The 12,936-nt window shown below is 40.8% G+C and overlaps 1 protein-coding gene across 1 annotated transcript in view; it reads right to left on the bottom strand.

The window, feature by feature from the left end:
* Positions 1–12,581, bottom strand: part of SMCHD1 (structural maintenance of chromosomes flexible hinge domain containing 1) — a 2,274,803-nt gene extending 2,262,222 nt beyond the window's left edge. Inside the window, exon 1 of the mRNA XM_086965602.1 lies at positions 12,284–12,581. Within this exon, the coding sequence (XP_086821728.1) occupies positions 12,284–12,481 (198 nt within the window). The 5' untranslated portion in view covers positions 12,482–12,581. The remainder of the gene's footprint in view (positions 1–12,283) is intronic.
* Positions 12,582–12,936: the final 355 nt, after the last annotated feature.

Consider the following 12,936-nt stretch of genomic DNA (forward strand, 5'->3'; position numbering starts at 1 on the left):
CCGAACGTTCAGCACTGGGCGCTGAACGTTAGACGCTGGGAACGAGTTAATGCCATAATCTGATACATTTTCAATCAATCAAAAAAACATAATAGTACATTCCGTAATCTTGAAACAATTTTTGTTGACAGTTTGTCGCAATATATGCAATTATACAATATCTTCTGTATTTGACTTTTTATAAACAATCATAATTCATAACATTGCACTATTTTTCATTCCTGCCCAATGCATTTCGGCACAAGATTGAGCTTTTATCAGGGGCTTATCTGCAAAGAAAAAATAAGAGAAGAAAAAATTTTGATGTTCTAATGTGTTCTACTTAACGTCTGTCATGGGGGTGTGTGTATGAAAATAGATGCAATTCATACCTTTTTGAATTGATAGTGTACTCGGTCAGCTGAAAATGAAAAAAATCGTAGTACCTAATGTTAGTCATATTAACCAGTACCATCTCAAGTCTATTGAATCAGAAGCCAGAGTGCTGTTTGCTTACCCAATGCTTTCTGGGACTTGGTGTTCTATAAAAATAAAGTAGTTACAACCCAACTGTTAGTTGTAATCAACCATTTAGATCGATAAATACACTTAAAAGATAAGGGTCCTACCTTAACTGGAATGATAATGCCGACCTATAAAAACGTACAAGGGAACGTTTTAGATGTTTATATGCGATATCAAGCCGATATATATCGTGACCGATGGGTCAGGAAAACATACCTTCAAAGTGACTGTTCGTTCCCTAAAAACAAATAAGTAAACAAGTTTGTGTTAAAGCACAAACTGATATCCAGACTTCCTAACCAAAGTAATTCTCTATGTAAAAATATATACCTCTGGTAAATGTCGTCGCTGTTCTAAGCCAAACGCTTGAACCAAGAACCTCCGGTAAAGTTGGATGAACTCCCCGCGTCATGTTATCGTGTCAAAAGTACGCGCCAACTAATAACACAAAAAACTGACTCTATTCACAGATCCCTAGCAGAACTAGCGTTACAACGCGCCATTTGTTAGAGTGCAATACTCATGTGAAAACGTACCTCATTGGTTCGAAAACGCAAATCCTAATCTCTAAAACAGTGTGAAACTAGTGTTGCGTCGTATCATATGTTAAACTACACTGCTCATACCAATGGTTACACTGAAAAGCAGTTACTAATCCGGTCAAAAATGTAGTGAAGCGTCGTTAGTAGTGCCCTTATGATCACTAGATCTAATCCAATGGTTGATACTACAACATTAGGCAGTAATGTTGTTCAATATATCCGATATTATGATGTCGTCAAGCGGAGTGATAAGAAAGTGGTCAGAGAACCCAAAATTGTGGTATAAAATACCAAGAGGTGAATATAACAATGTTAGAATTGCCAGAATCTTAACGTTGGTCATTTCGAGTGTAATAATGCCGAACGCGCCATGTGCAATTATTTGAAAGAGCTGTCCCTGTCGAGAGAAGTGTCAATGTCATATGCTGTGTTAATGGTGGTAATGTAAATATATGTATTTTAAGCCACAAGGAATATGGACATAGGTTAAACAACATGAGTGTGCTACATACACCAGATATGATCATGTGAATACAGACAGGCACAGTAACATATAATATTCAAATGGTGGTAATGTGCTTTTGTAGGTTATGTTAAGCCTTAGGTTGTCTATTTCTGCAATTAACTGGACATGATCAGAACTCAAATGTAGATTGATCATACTGAACACTGAGGTTTTAATATGCGCAGTTGCGTGAGTTCTAAAGGTAACACGATAAATCATATCTATCATTTAATCTAGTGGGCTGCATTGTCTGTAGTTGTTTGATCCAATATAATTCTCGTTGTAAGAGTTTCTGTCTATTATCAGTACCAGATTGAATTGCCACTTTCTCTATGATGAGAAATCGTAGTTGGGATATCGTATGATTAGCTTCCTTCCAGTGGGTGGCAAGTGGTGATGACAGATACTGGTTTTGTATTCTGCTTTTGTGCTCGTTTAATCTTGTTTTAACCTTTCGCTCAGTTTTACCAACATACATTTTGCCACATGGGCATTTGATCCCATATATCACATTTTGAGCGTTGCAGTCACTGGTGTGTCTCAGTTTTATAGTTTTGCCAGTTGTTGGATGAGAAAAGGTATTACCAATGATTATAATATTGCAGTTTATGCAATTCTGACAACGTATGGTGCCCTTACAGTCTCTGTTCCGGTATATCACAGTAGTATGTTTCAGTATTTGTCTGATGTTAGGTACTCTCTTGTATGCATGCAATGGTTGTTGCGTAAATATGCGATTGAAGTCTTTCTCTGTGGACAACAATTCCCATCTCCGATTGATGATCCGTTTTATTTTGGTAGATGCTGTGGTAAACTTCGACACAAATACCAATCTGTCCTGGTTAATTGCAAGTCTCGGTTGAAATAATGTTTGTCTACTCATTTGTGAGACTCGTTCTCTGCTCTGTTCCACTACTTGTGTAGGATATCCGCGTTCTTGGTATCTTAGAGCGAACCTTTCAATGTTAGCTTCACATGTTGTAGTCTGTGAACAAATCCTTTTAATGCGAATAAATTGAGAGCGTGGTAAGTTCTCCCCTAATCGCCTTGGGTGGAAACTAGTATAGTGCACTGCACCATTTCGATCTGTGGATTTAGTGTACAATTCTGTATTGAAACCCGTGGGGTGTTTATGTATTCTCACATCCAGGAAATCCATTGTATTACGATCAATTTTATATGTAAATTGAATTCTTGAGTTCACCTGATTGAGATGATGTATGGTGTCAAGTAATGATTCCTCTGTGCCTTGCCAAATGAGAAAAATATTGTCTATGAAACGACAGTACATTTTAACTTGCGACCACTTGGCAGTTTCAAACAAGTTTTCTGCTTCGAATTGCGCCATAAAAATATTCGCGTATGCAGGGGCCCATGCAAAGCCCATAGAAGTTCCAGTCATTTGGGCATAAAAACGTTGGTTCCATTCAAAGTAGCTATTGTGTAAACAGAATTTCAATAACTGCAAAAGAAACACTTTATCTGTGGGTAATTCATCCATCTGCAAAAGTGCCCATTCCACTGAATCTAGCCCTGCAGAGTGAGGTATAGAAGTATACAGGGATACTACATCAATAGTACAAAGAATCCAACTTTCCTCAACTTCACCATTGATTTCTGAGATTTTTAACAAAAAAATCACTCGTGTCTCTGATGTAGGATCTCCATCTTTGTAAAAACTTCTGCAGAAAAAAGTCCAGATATTTTCCGAGAGGGTCAAAAATAGACCCACACCCTGAGACAATCGGCCTACAGGGTGGGTTAGTTAAAAGTTTATGCACCTTGGGGAGCATGTATAGTCTAGGACAACGTAGATGGTTAGTAGTCAAAAAACCTCTAATTTTATCATCAATCCATTCATGTTCAATGGCTTTTTGTAGCAAATCCTTAAGCACTAACTGTAATAATCCTGTGGGATCCCTGTCCAAAAGTTGATAGGTATTTGTGTCAGAGACATGCTCCTCTACTTTGAAGATGTAAAAATCCATATCCATTACCACCATGGCTCCTCCTTTGTCAGCTGGTTGAATCTGTATTGTCCGATTATTCGCTAAGTTGTGTAGTGTTTGTTGTTCAGATCTTGTTAGATTACTATGTGTGATTTTCCTGTAATCCAAGGATTGTATATCCTTTTTCACTATTGTTTCAAATGTGTCGAGCATTTTATGCGACACTGGCGGTTGGTAAGTACTCTTGGGTTCAAAGCGTGTATTGTATTCAGTTTGAGTTGTGTCTGTGGGTTGTGTTATATTGCTAAAAAAATGTCTTAATCTCAGCGTTCTCATGAATCGGTAGAAAGCTCCTTCCAACTCCATTTCACTTGCTTTGACTGTTGGAACAAAGGATAATCCCTTATCCAACACCCTTATCTGTTGTGGTGTGAGAGTAGTTGACGAGATGTTGATGATCAGACTACTGTCCTCCCGCTCCTTAGGGATTTTCTGGCCATTTCCTTACCTGATTTCTCGCTTCCTGTTTTTGCTGTTGATTGACCCGTAGGTTGTAATCCTTGGTTTTGTGTGTGGGACAAAAAAGCCATGTTGCCACTAGTAGTTGGTTGTTGTGTACTCTCCATGGATGTGGTTGACGTTTTTTTTCAAAACCAGGTTTTATTGACAGTTCAGAAAGAGATTGCAGAAACATCTACAGCACTCCAGACACTGGAGAGGCTGCAAGCAAATAATCATGAATCACAGTTGCAGCAATCAGCACAAAAAGCAGGATAAAATAGGGACATTAACTACCCAGATCCCCCCCTCCAATCACGTAACAACCTCCCACCCGGTTCCCACCCCCATCCAGTTCACGATGGTCACCAGGATCTAAACATATGTTGTTGACGTTTGATTAGTTAATTGGACTGGTCCCCGGGTGATTGATGTTTCCTTCTCAGTGACTAAACTCTCCTCAGAGGAATGTGCTGTTGTCTGGACTTTCTTTGGGTGGTATTGTCGGCGGGCATAAATCTCGGCCCAGGTATGCACCTCGTTGAGTTTGTAGTCAATGGTGTCACGTTTGTATTTTCGTAGTTTACCCTCCTGGAGTTCTTTACTATACTTTTCAAGTTTCTGAGTTAGTCCGTCTATACTCAATTGCCACGAATCAACCTCCATCCTGGTTTCAAGTTCTGATTTTAATATGGAAATTTCCTCTTCAAGTTCCCGGATGGTTTTGGAGAGTTCCTCTATAATCAAAAGGATCAAATCCAGCGAGCATTTATTAAGTATATTATACCATTTTTCCATAAATGTAGCATTCAGATTAAACCTAAACAGCATTGGTTTGATCGATAGTCGTAATCCCCTTGGAATCCTCTTGGCTTTGTGATATTGCACCAATGTTGATGCATGCATTTTTTGATTTAACTGACGTCTGATTAGATATTCAAGTTGTTTTAATTGCTGACTGATAGAGCCCCCATGAGCATCCATTGTACGTACTTCCTGTATCATGGAATACATTTTATCAGCCTGTTCCGACGTATATGCCTTTGTGCTGGCTCTGTTATCCATCATCGCTGTGATATTATCAAACTGCATCGTAACGTTGGGTGCTACCCCACCTTGTGACTACGTATGAAGACAGTTCAGGGGGTGTGTGAGGAGCACTCCTTTCTAAACAGTTATCAATCTAAACAAACAATGCTGCAACTAATCAGGTATGTCACGCCTGTAGTTTAAATGTCAGTTGTGATGAGATAGAATCTCATCTAGTTGCGCACGGTTCACCTGGTGTAATCCAACACCTTGACAAATTATACACTTTTAGTTACGTAAACTGTAAACAATCAGTTATTTAATGCCATCATCTGATACATTTTCAATCAATCAAAAAAACATAATAGTACATTCCGTAATCTTGAAACAATTTTGGTTGACAGTTTGTCGCAATATATGCAATTATACAATTTCTTCTGTATTTGACTTTTTATAAACAATCATAATTCATAACATTGCACTATTTTTCATTCCTGCCCAATGCATTTCGGCACAAGATTGTGCCTTCATCAGGGGCTGATCTGCAAAGAAAAAATAAGAGAAGAACATTTTTTGATGTTCTAATCTGTTCTACTTAACGTCTGCATGGGGGTGTGTGTATGAAAATAGATGCAATTCATACCTTTTTGAATTGATAGTGTACTCAGTCAGCTGAAAATGAAAAAATCGTAGTACCTAATGTTAGTCATATCAACCAGTACCATCTCAAGTCTATTGAATCAGAAGCCAGAGTGCTGTTTGCTTACCCAATGCTTTCTGGGACTTGGTGTTCTATCAAAATAAAGTGGTTACAACCCAACTGTTAGTTGTAATCAACCATTTAGATCGATAAATACACTTAAAAGATAAGGGTCCTACCTTAACTGGAATGATAATGCCGACCTATAAAAACGTAAAAGGGAACGTTTTAGATGTTTATATGCGATATCAAGCCGGTATATATCGTGACCGATGGGTCAGGAAAACATACCTTCAAATTGACTGATCGTTCCCTAAAAACAAATAGGTAAACAAGTTTGTGTTAAAGCACAAACTGATGTCCAGACTTCCTAACCAAAGTAATTCTCTATGTAAAAATATATACCTCTGGTAAATGTTGTCGCTGTTCTAAGCCAAACGCTCGAACCAAGAACCTCCGGTAAAGTTGGATGAACTCCCCGCGTCTTGTTATCGTGTCAAAAGTACGCGCCAACTAATAACACAAAAAACAGACTCTATTCACAGATCACTAGCAGAACTAGCGTTACAACGCGCCATTTGTTAGAGTGCAATACTCATGTGAAAACGTACCTCATTGGTTTGAAAATGCAAATCCTAATCTCTAAAACAGTGTGAAACTAGTGTTGCGTCGTATCATATCATGGAGTGGTGTGGCTCACTGGTTAGAGGCGGCAGACCCGTAAGCAGAGGACGGTCCGGGACCAGGGTTCGATTCCAGACGCGGCAGGGTCGTGGACCAGGGTCAGCGAGCTCGATAATTCTCGCCTCGGTGCCTACTCCAGTCAGGGACCACACTCGGCAACTCTGGGCATTAGCTTGCCTCATCTTCACAACGGCCCCCCCAGACCGCCGGGGATGCTTGGTCGCACCTTAGAGATACCCATTAGGGACCATCTCTCAGGGTGAGCCAGGACGGGTTCCCCAGCGGTCGAAGCGCGGAGATACTCCTCCGGGAGTCGATTCTAGCGCTATATAAACCCACAATTAAATTAAATTAAATTATGTTAAACAACACTGCTCATACCAATGGTTACACTGAAAAGCTGTTACTAATCCTGTCAAAAATGTAGTGAAGCGTCGTTAGTAGTGCCCTTATGAGCACTAGATCTAATCCAATGGTTGATACTACAACATTAGGCAGTAATGTTGTTCAATATATCCGATATTATGATGTAGTCAAGCGGAGTGATAAGAAAGTGGTCAGAGAACCCAAAATTGTGGTATAAAATACCAAGAGGTGAATAGAACAATGTTAGAATCGCCAGAATCTTAACGTTGGTCATTTCGAGTGTAATAATGCCGAACGCGCCATGTGCAATTATTTGAAAGAGCTGTCCCTGTCGAGAGAAGTGTCAATGTCATATGCTGTGTTAATGGTGGTAATGTAAATATATGTATTTTAAGCCACAAGGAATATTGACATAGGTTAAACATCATGAGTGTGCTACATACACCATATATGATCATGTGAATAAAGACAGGCACAGTAACATATAATATTCAAATGGTGGTAATGTGCTTTTGTAGGTTATGTTAAGCCTTAGGTTGTCTATTTCTGCAATTAACTGGACATGATCAGAACTCTAATGTAGATTGATCATACTGAACACTGAGGTGTTAATATGCGCAGTTGCGTGAGTTCTAAAGGTAACACGATAAATCATTTCTATCATTTAATCCAGTGGGCTGAAAGAAAGTCCAGACAACAGCACATTCCTCTGAGGAGAGTTTAGTCACTGAGAAGGAAACATCAATCACCCGGGGACCAGTCCAATTAACTAATCAAACGTCAACAACATCCATGGAGAGTACACAACAACCAACTACTAGTGGCAACGTGGCTTTTTTGTCCCACACACAAAACCAAGGATTACAACCTACGGGTCAATCAACAGCAACAACAGGAAGCGAAAAACCAGGCGAGGAAATGGCCGGAAAATCCCTAAGGAGCGGGAGGACAGTAGTCTGATCATCAACATCACGTCAACTACTCTCTGACCACTTTCTTATCACTCCGCTTGACTACATCATAATATCGGATATATTGAACAACATTACTGCCTAATGTTGTAGTATCAACCATTGGATTAGATCTAGTGCTCATAAGGACACTACTAACGACGCTTCACTACATTTTTTTTTTCACAACTGATTTTATTGATTGATTAGGCAAGGCATAAATACAGTTCTCCACAATCAGGAGGGTACTGTCAAATGGCAGGCACGTTTCGATATTCTTACAACCCAATCATTTGAAGGAAATATACCCCTCCTATCCCCCCCAACTACCCAATGTCCCAACTACCCACCCCTTATCCCACCCTAACCCGGTGCACGTGATCACAATAAGCCCCAGCATTTGAACATATTACAACAATCGTCGAGTGCCACCCTAAGCATGGAGGTCCTCCATCGTAGGCAATCTATCATCCGGGGCTGCTGGAGGCTCCAGAGTCAAGCCCCTGTAATCCGCACACCGTTTCCAGATCTTAATATGTTTCCGGGGGCATCCTCTGGCCTCAAACACAGGTCGCTCCAACCCCATGAAGTAGTCGAGGCCTGCCTTCCAGGCCCCCAGTGGGCTTCACTACATTTTTGACAGGATTAGTAACAGCTTTTCAGTGTAACAATTGGTATGAGCAGTGTAGTTTAACATATGATACGACGAAACACTAGTTTCACACTGTTTTAGATATTAGGATTTGCGTTTTCAAACCAATGAGGTACGTTTTCACATGAGTATTGCACTCTAACAAATGGCGTGTTGTAACGCTAGTTCTGCTAGGGATCTGTGAATAGAGTCCGTTTTTTGTGTTATTAGTTGGCGCGTACTTTTGACACGATAACAAGACGTGGGGAGTTCATCCAACTTTACCAGAGGTTCTTGGTTCGAGCGTTTGGCTTAGAACAGCGACGACATTTACCAGAGGTATATATTTTTACATAGAGAATTACTTTGGATAGGAAGTCTGGGCAACAGTTTGTGCTTTAACACAAACTTGTTTACTTATTTGTTTTTAGGGAACGAACAGTCACTGAAGGTATGTTTTCCTGACCCATCGGTCACGATATATATCGGCTTGATATCGCATATAAACATCTAAAACGTTCCCTTGTACGTTTTATAGGTCAGCATTATCATTCCAGTTAAGGTAGGACCCTTATCTTTTAAGTGTATTTATCGATCTAAATGATTGATTACAACTAACAGTTGGGTTGTAACTACTTTATTTTTATAGAACACCAAGTCCCAAAAAGCATTGGGTAAGCAAACAGCACTCTGGCTTCTGATTCAATAGACTTGAGATGGTACTGGTTAATATGACCAACATTAGGTACTACGATTTTTTCATTTTCAGCTGACTGAGTACACTATCAATTCAAAAAGGTATGAATTGCATCTATTTTCATACACACACCCCCATGACAGACGTTAAGTAGAACACATTAGAACATCAAAAAATGTTCTTCTCTTATTTTTTCTTTGCAGATCAGCCCCTGATGAAGGCACAATCTTGTGCCGAAATGCATTGGGCAGGAATGAAAAATAGTGCAATGTTATGAATTATGATTGTATATAAAAAGTCAAATACAGAAGATATTGTATAATTGCATATATTGCGACAAACTGTCAACCAAAATTGTTTCAAGATTACGAAATGTACTATTATGTTTTTTTCTGATTGTTTGAAAATGTATCAGATTATGGCATTAAATAACTGATTGTTTACAGTTTACATAACTAAAAGTGTATAATTTCCTGAAAACAGACACGCCACTCACACTTAAAGCTGCGCCATAATACATCAGATGTCCCCATACTTACAGTCCTGAAGAGACCCCCCATACATAGTGGGTCGAAACGTTGTTGGCAACCTTACAGATCAGACCAACCTACAGCCAGAGTAACCACACACTTAGTCTGTTGATAAAAGAATAAATTGAATGGTCTGATGTTAACAGGGTCTTTACAAAACCTATTGCCATTGTGCTTACCTACTATCATAACTTGTGTATCTACTAGCCACCAGAACCACTGTTTATTTGTATAATAAACCCAATACCCTGGTTCCTAGTGAGTAGGGATCCCCTGTCCTTAGTTGTGATTATTTGTATTTACAGCAAAAACATTGTATTGCTTTTGTAATGCTTGTTCCATGAGCCCAAGATGTATGCTTAATCACTAATAATGAGTAACATTGGGGGAGGGCATAAAAGATCTTGCGGTGGCTTAGCTAGGTCTGTGCAAGAAGTAGCGACCTTTAAAAGGCACACACAGTGAAATACTGCATAAGACATACTTTTGACAAAGGGACAGTATTTTTGCTGCACCTGTAAGAAAGTCTATGTAATTGTCTATTCAACTTTTGGTAACAAATAAACTGTACATCCAACATGTTATGAAAACAAGGGCAATTAGTAAAGTCAATGCGTCTTTATGGCATGCTCAGGCTTCCAAAGAGCACAAGCTTCCTAAACAAAAAAGAAATAAATCAAACAATAAAATATTGTATTATCATCAAGCAACACATGCCACAATTGTAGTCTAACAAAAGGACTATGTATTGTTCCATCACCAAATCTTAATGGAAACCCAAATAGGATTATGTTACCATTCCAGAGATGCCACAGCCTTGACAAACATTCCAGTCAGGCAATGGAAACCCATGAGAAACTTACGAACGGCACCCCCTTAAGGGATTGACCCAAAGCATACTCCCTTTCAGTACTACTGCTCATACTTTATGGAAGAATTGAGAACGAGTTTACCAAAAGCCAATGCGGTGATTAGCAAGGCATAAAATGTAACGTGAATGTCATCATCGCCTGACCTCAGCAAAGGTAACATTACTATATGTAACCATCCTGGAAATGCACCACTGTCAGTCACAGTTAAGTTACCTATCTGCAATGAAAGAGACATGGAACCGGAGGCGTAAAAAAAACACGTCTTGCATGTAGGCATCAATAGTGCACTAAAACGTCAAATGACTCACCGGAAACAAAAAAACACAAATCTGCAAACCGGAGAAACGAAACAGAAACTAGCAGACATCACATAAAAACGAAACTGATCATTGAGAAGGTGTGCCTGACATAGTAAAGTGGCAAATATGGAGTTTAGAGAGGATATTAAATATAATGATTGTACTTTTGTCAGTTTGTTAGCACTACAAAACAAGGAGTTGAACATATCCTTCCGAAATTAATTCAGCCCAACACTCTACAATTACAACTAAAAACAGTGTATGGGTAGTGTACAATCACAGAATAAAGACAGACGCATCGATGACGGGCTGAAAAGAGCACATTATATTTATGAATAGTGTGCTTGTTGATCACCTAAGTATTTTCAGTAAACAAAGCGTTCATAAATTAAGTACACATAAAGAGTGCACAACAATGTCTGTACTGGGCAGCGCGTTATGCCCGACTAAAGCGATCCAAATATCCCCTCAAAGAAGAAAGTTACTTTTTCTAGTTAGACAATCATGACAACTCCTTCGCTCCTCCCTCGCAATCAGACCTGTCCGCTACGTCAAGAGTTGGCTACGGAAGAGTGTTTGCACTCAGGTTCGCATTACTTACCTCATCAAGTCTGCCGGTCTAGATAAAGTGTGTGAGTATACATTAGTTCAGGGTGAGCAGTAGTGTGGAAATGCACGACTTGGACAACTTTAGAGCGACAAGTAATACTGTTCGTGTTAGCCCATGGTCGAAGTTATGGACAGACAGGCCATGACTGAAGTTAATGGACAGACAGGATGGGATATATCATACCGTCTTGATTAAAGCATACCCTATTGGCTTGGAATGCAGTTAATGGAGCCAGGGCAGGGGAGATCCCACATACTTTCTTTCTGGAAATGTAAAGCATAAATGTGTCACTTCTACATGGCGTTGCATTTCTAAGGTTTTAGTTGATAAGTCTTTCTCAGTTATTAGGAAGCGGACGAAGAGGCATAACAAGCGCACACAACTTTCTGGAAATTATACATTGCTATGGATTGGATTGAAATTACATTTATATAGCGCTCATAACCTTCGAGGAAGTATTGGTGGTACTAGAGTTGGGGGACCTCACGAAGTCAAAAGGTGCAGTGAAGGTTTCAATAAACATATTGAAATTAACATAGGTCCGGGCAGCCCTTAAAAACATGTGCAGGGGGTCTTTAAGAGATCACTTTAGCGCAAGGTCCCTTTATGCAGCAATGCAATGGCCATGGTTTACTGAAAGTTACTCCGAGAACTTGGGATGTCAGTACTTAAGTGGGGATGCACTACCCACACCTCAAGATGAATACTTTGAATTTGCATATAGGCTGCATGGGAACACTGGACGAACTGGATGCTCAGGGAGGGGGTCGCACACCGCCAGCTCATGAGGTACACCTTCGTAAGGCCGAAGCTGTCAAACCCCCGAAAGGCGGGAGCCAATCCTGCAGAGGGCGCCGCTCATAAAGCTACCCCAGTGACACAGAGATGCAGTCCCCGGCAACGTAACTCCCACTTACCTGACACACAGCGGCTCTGAAGTCCCGGTAACCGCTACCTCCCGCCACCTCCAGCGCCCGCTCCGCGCTGTCGGTCTGTCCCAGGCGACGGTCAAATACGAACACCCGACCGCCTCTAGAACCCCATCGTTCTCCTGCAGCCATGTTTACAAATAGTGGCGCCGGCGACGTGGGCTCGAGAACCGGCTCTACCTCCATACAGGCGGAGGGTGGTGGGCGGCGCGAGCTGGGGGGAGGAGAAGACGGAAAAGTGGGTGTCAGACCCAGTGCTAGCACGAGCCTGCTATGCCACGCCTTCTTGCGCGCACTCGCCGCAGCCCCTTTCAAGCGACCCAGCGACAGCGCACGTGCACGTTGCCTAGACTCCCATGGCTCTCCCGTGCTGAGGAGACCCGGGAAATGATTCAAACGTGAAGCTGTGACGTCACTGGAACTCTACAATACTAGTCGATGTAGGAATTTGGGCAAGTAGCCGTCTAGCCGTCGGGGACGCGCACGCTTTCACGGTTGCAAACATAAATCATGGCGGTGTACCAAGGGCTCAAGTCCTAAAACAAGCATTGGCATAAACAATAGTTCTCGCCTTTGGGACCTTATCAGTTCTCGGTTACCTTATAGTTCTCGGTCGTATCAATGAGGGTGAACCAAATCCC

Source organism: Lissotriton vulgaris, chromosome 4_1 (assembly GCF_964263255.1).
Source record: "Lissotriton vulgaris chromosome 4_1, aLisVul1.2, whole genome shotgun sequence".
Taxonomy (NCBI): Eukaryota; Metazoa; Chordata; class Amphibia; order Caudata; family Salamandridae; genus Lissotriton; species Lissotriton vulgaris.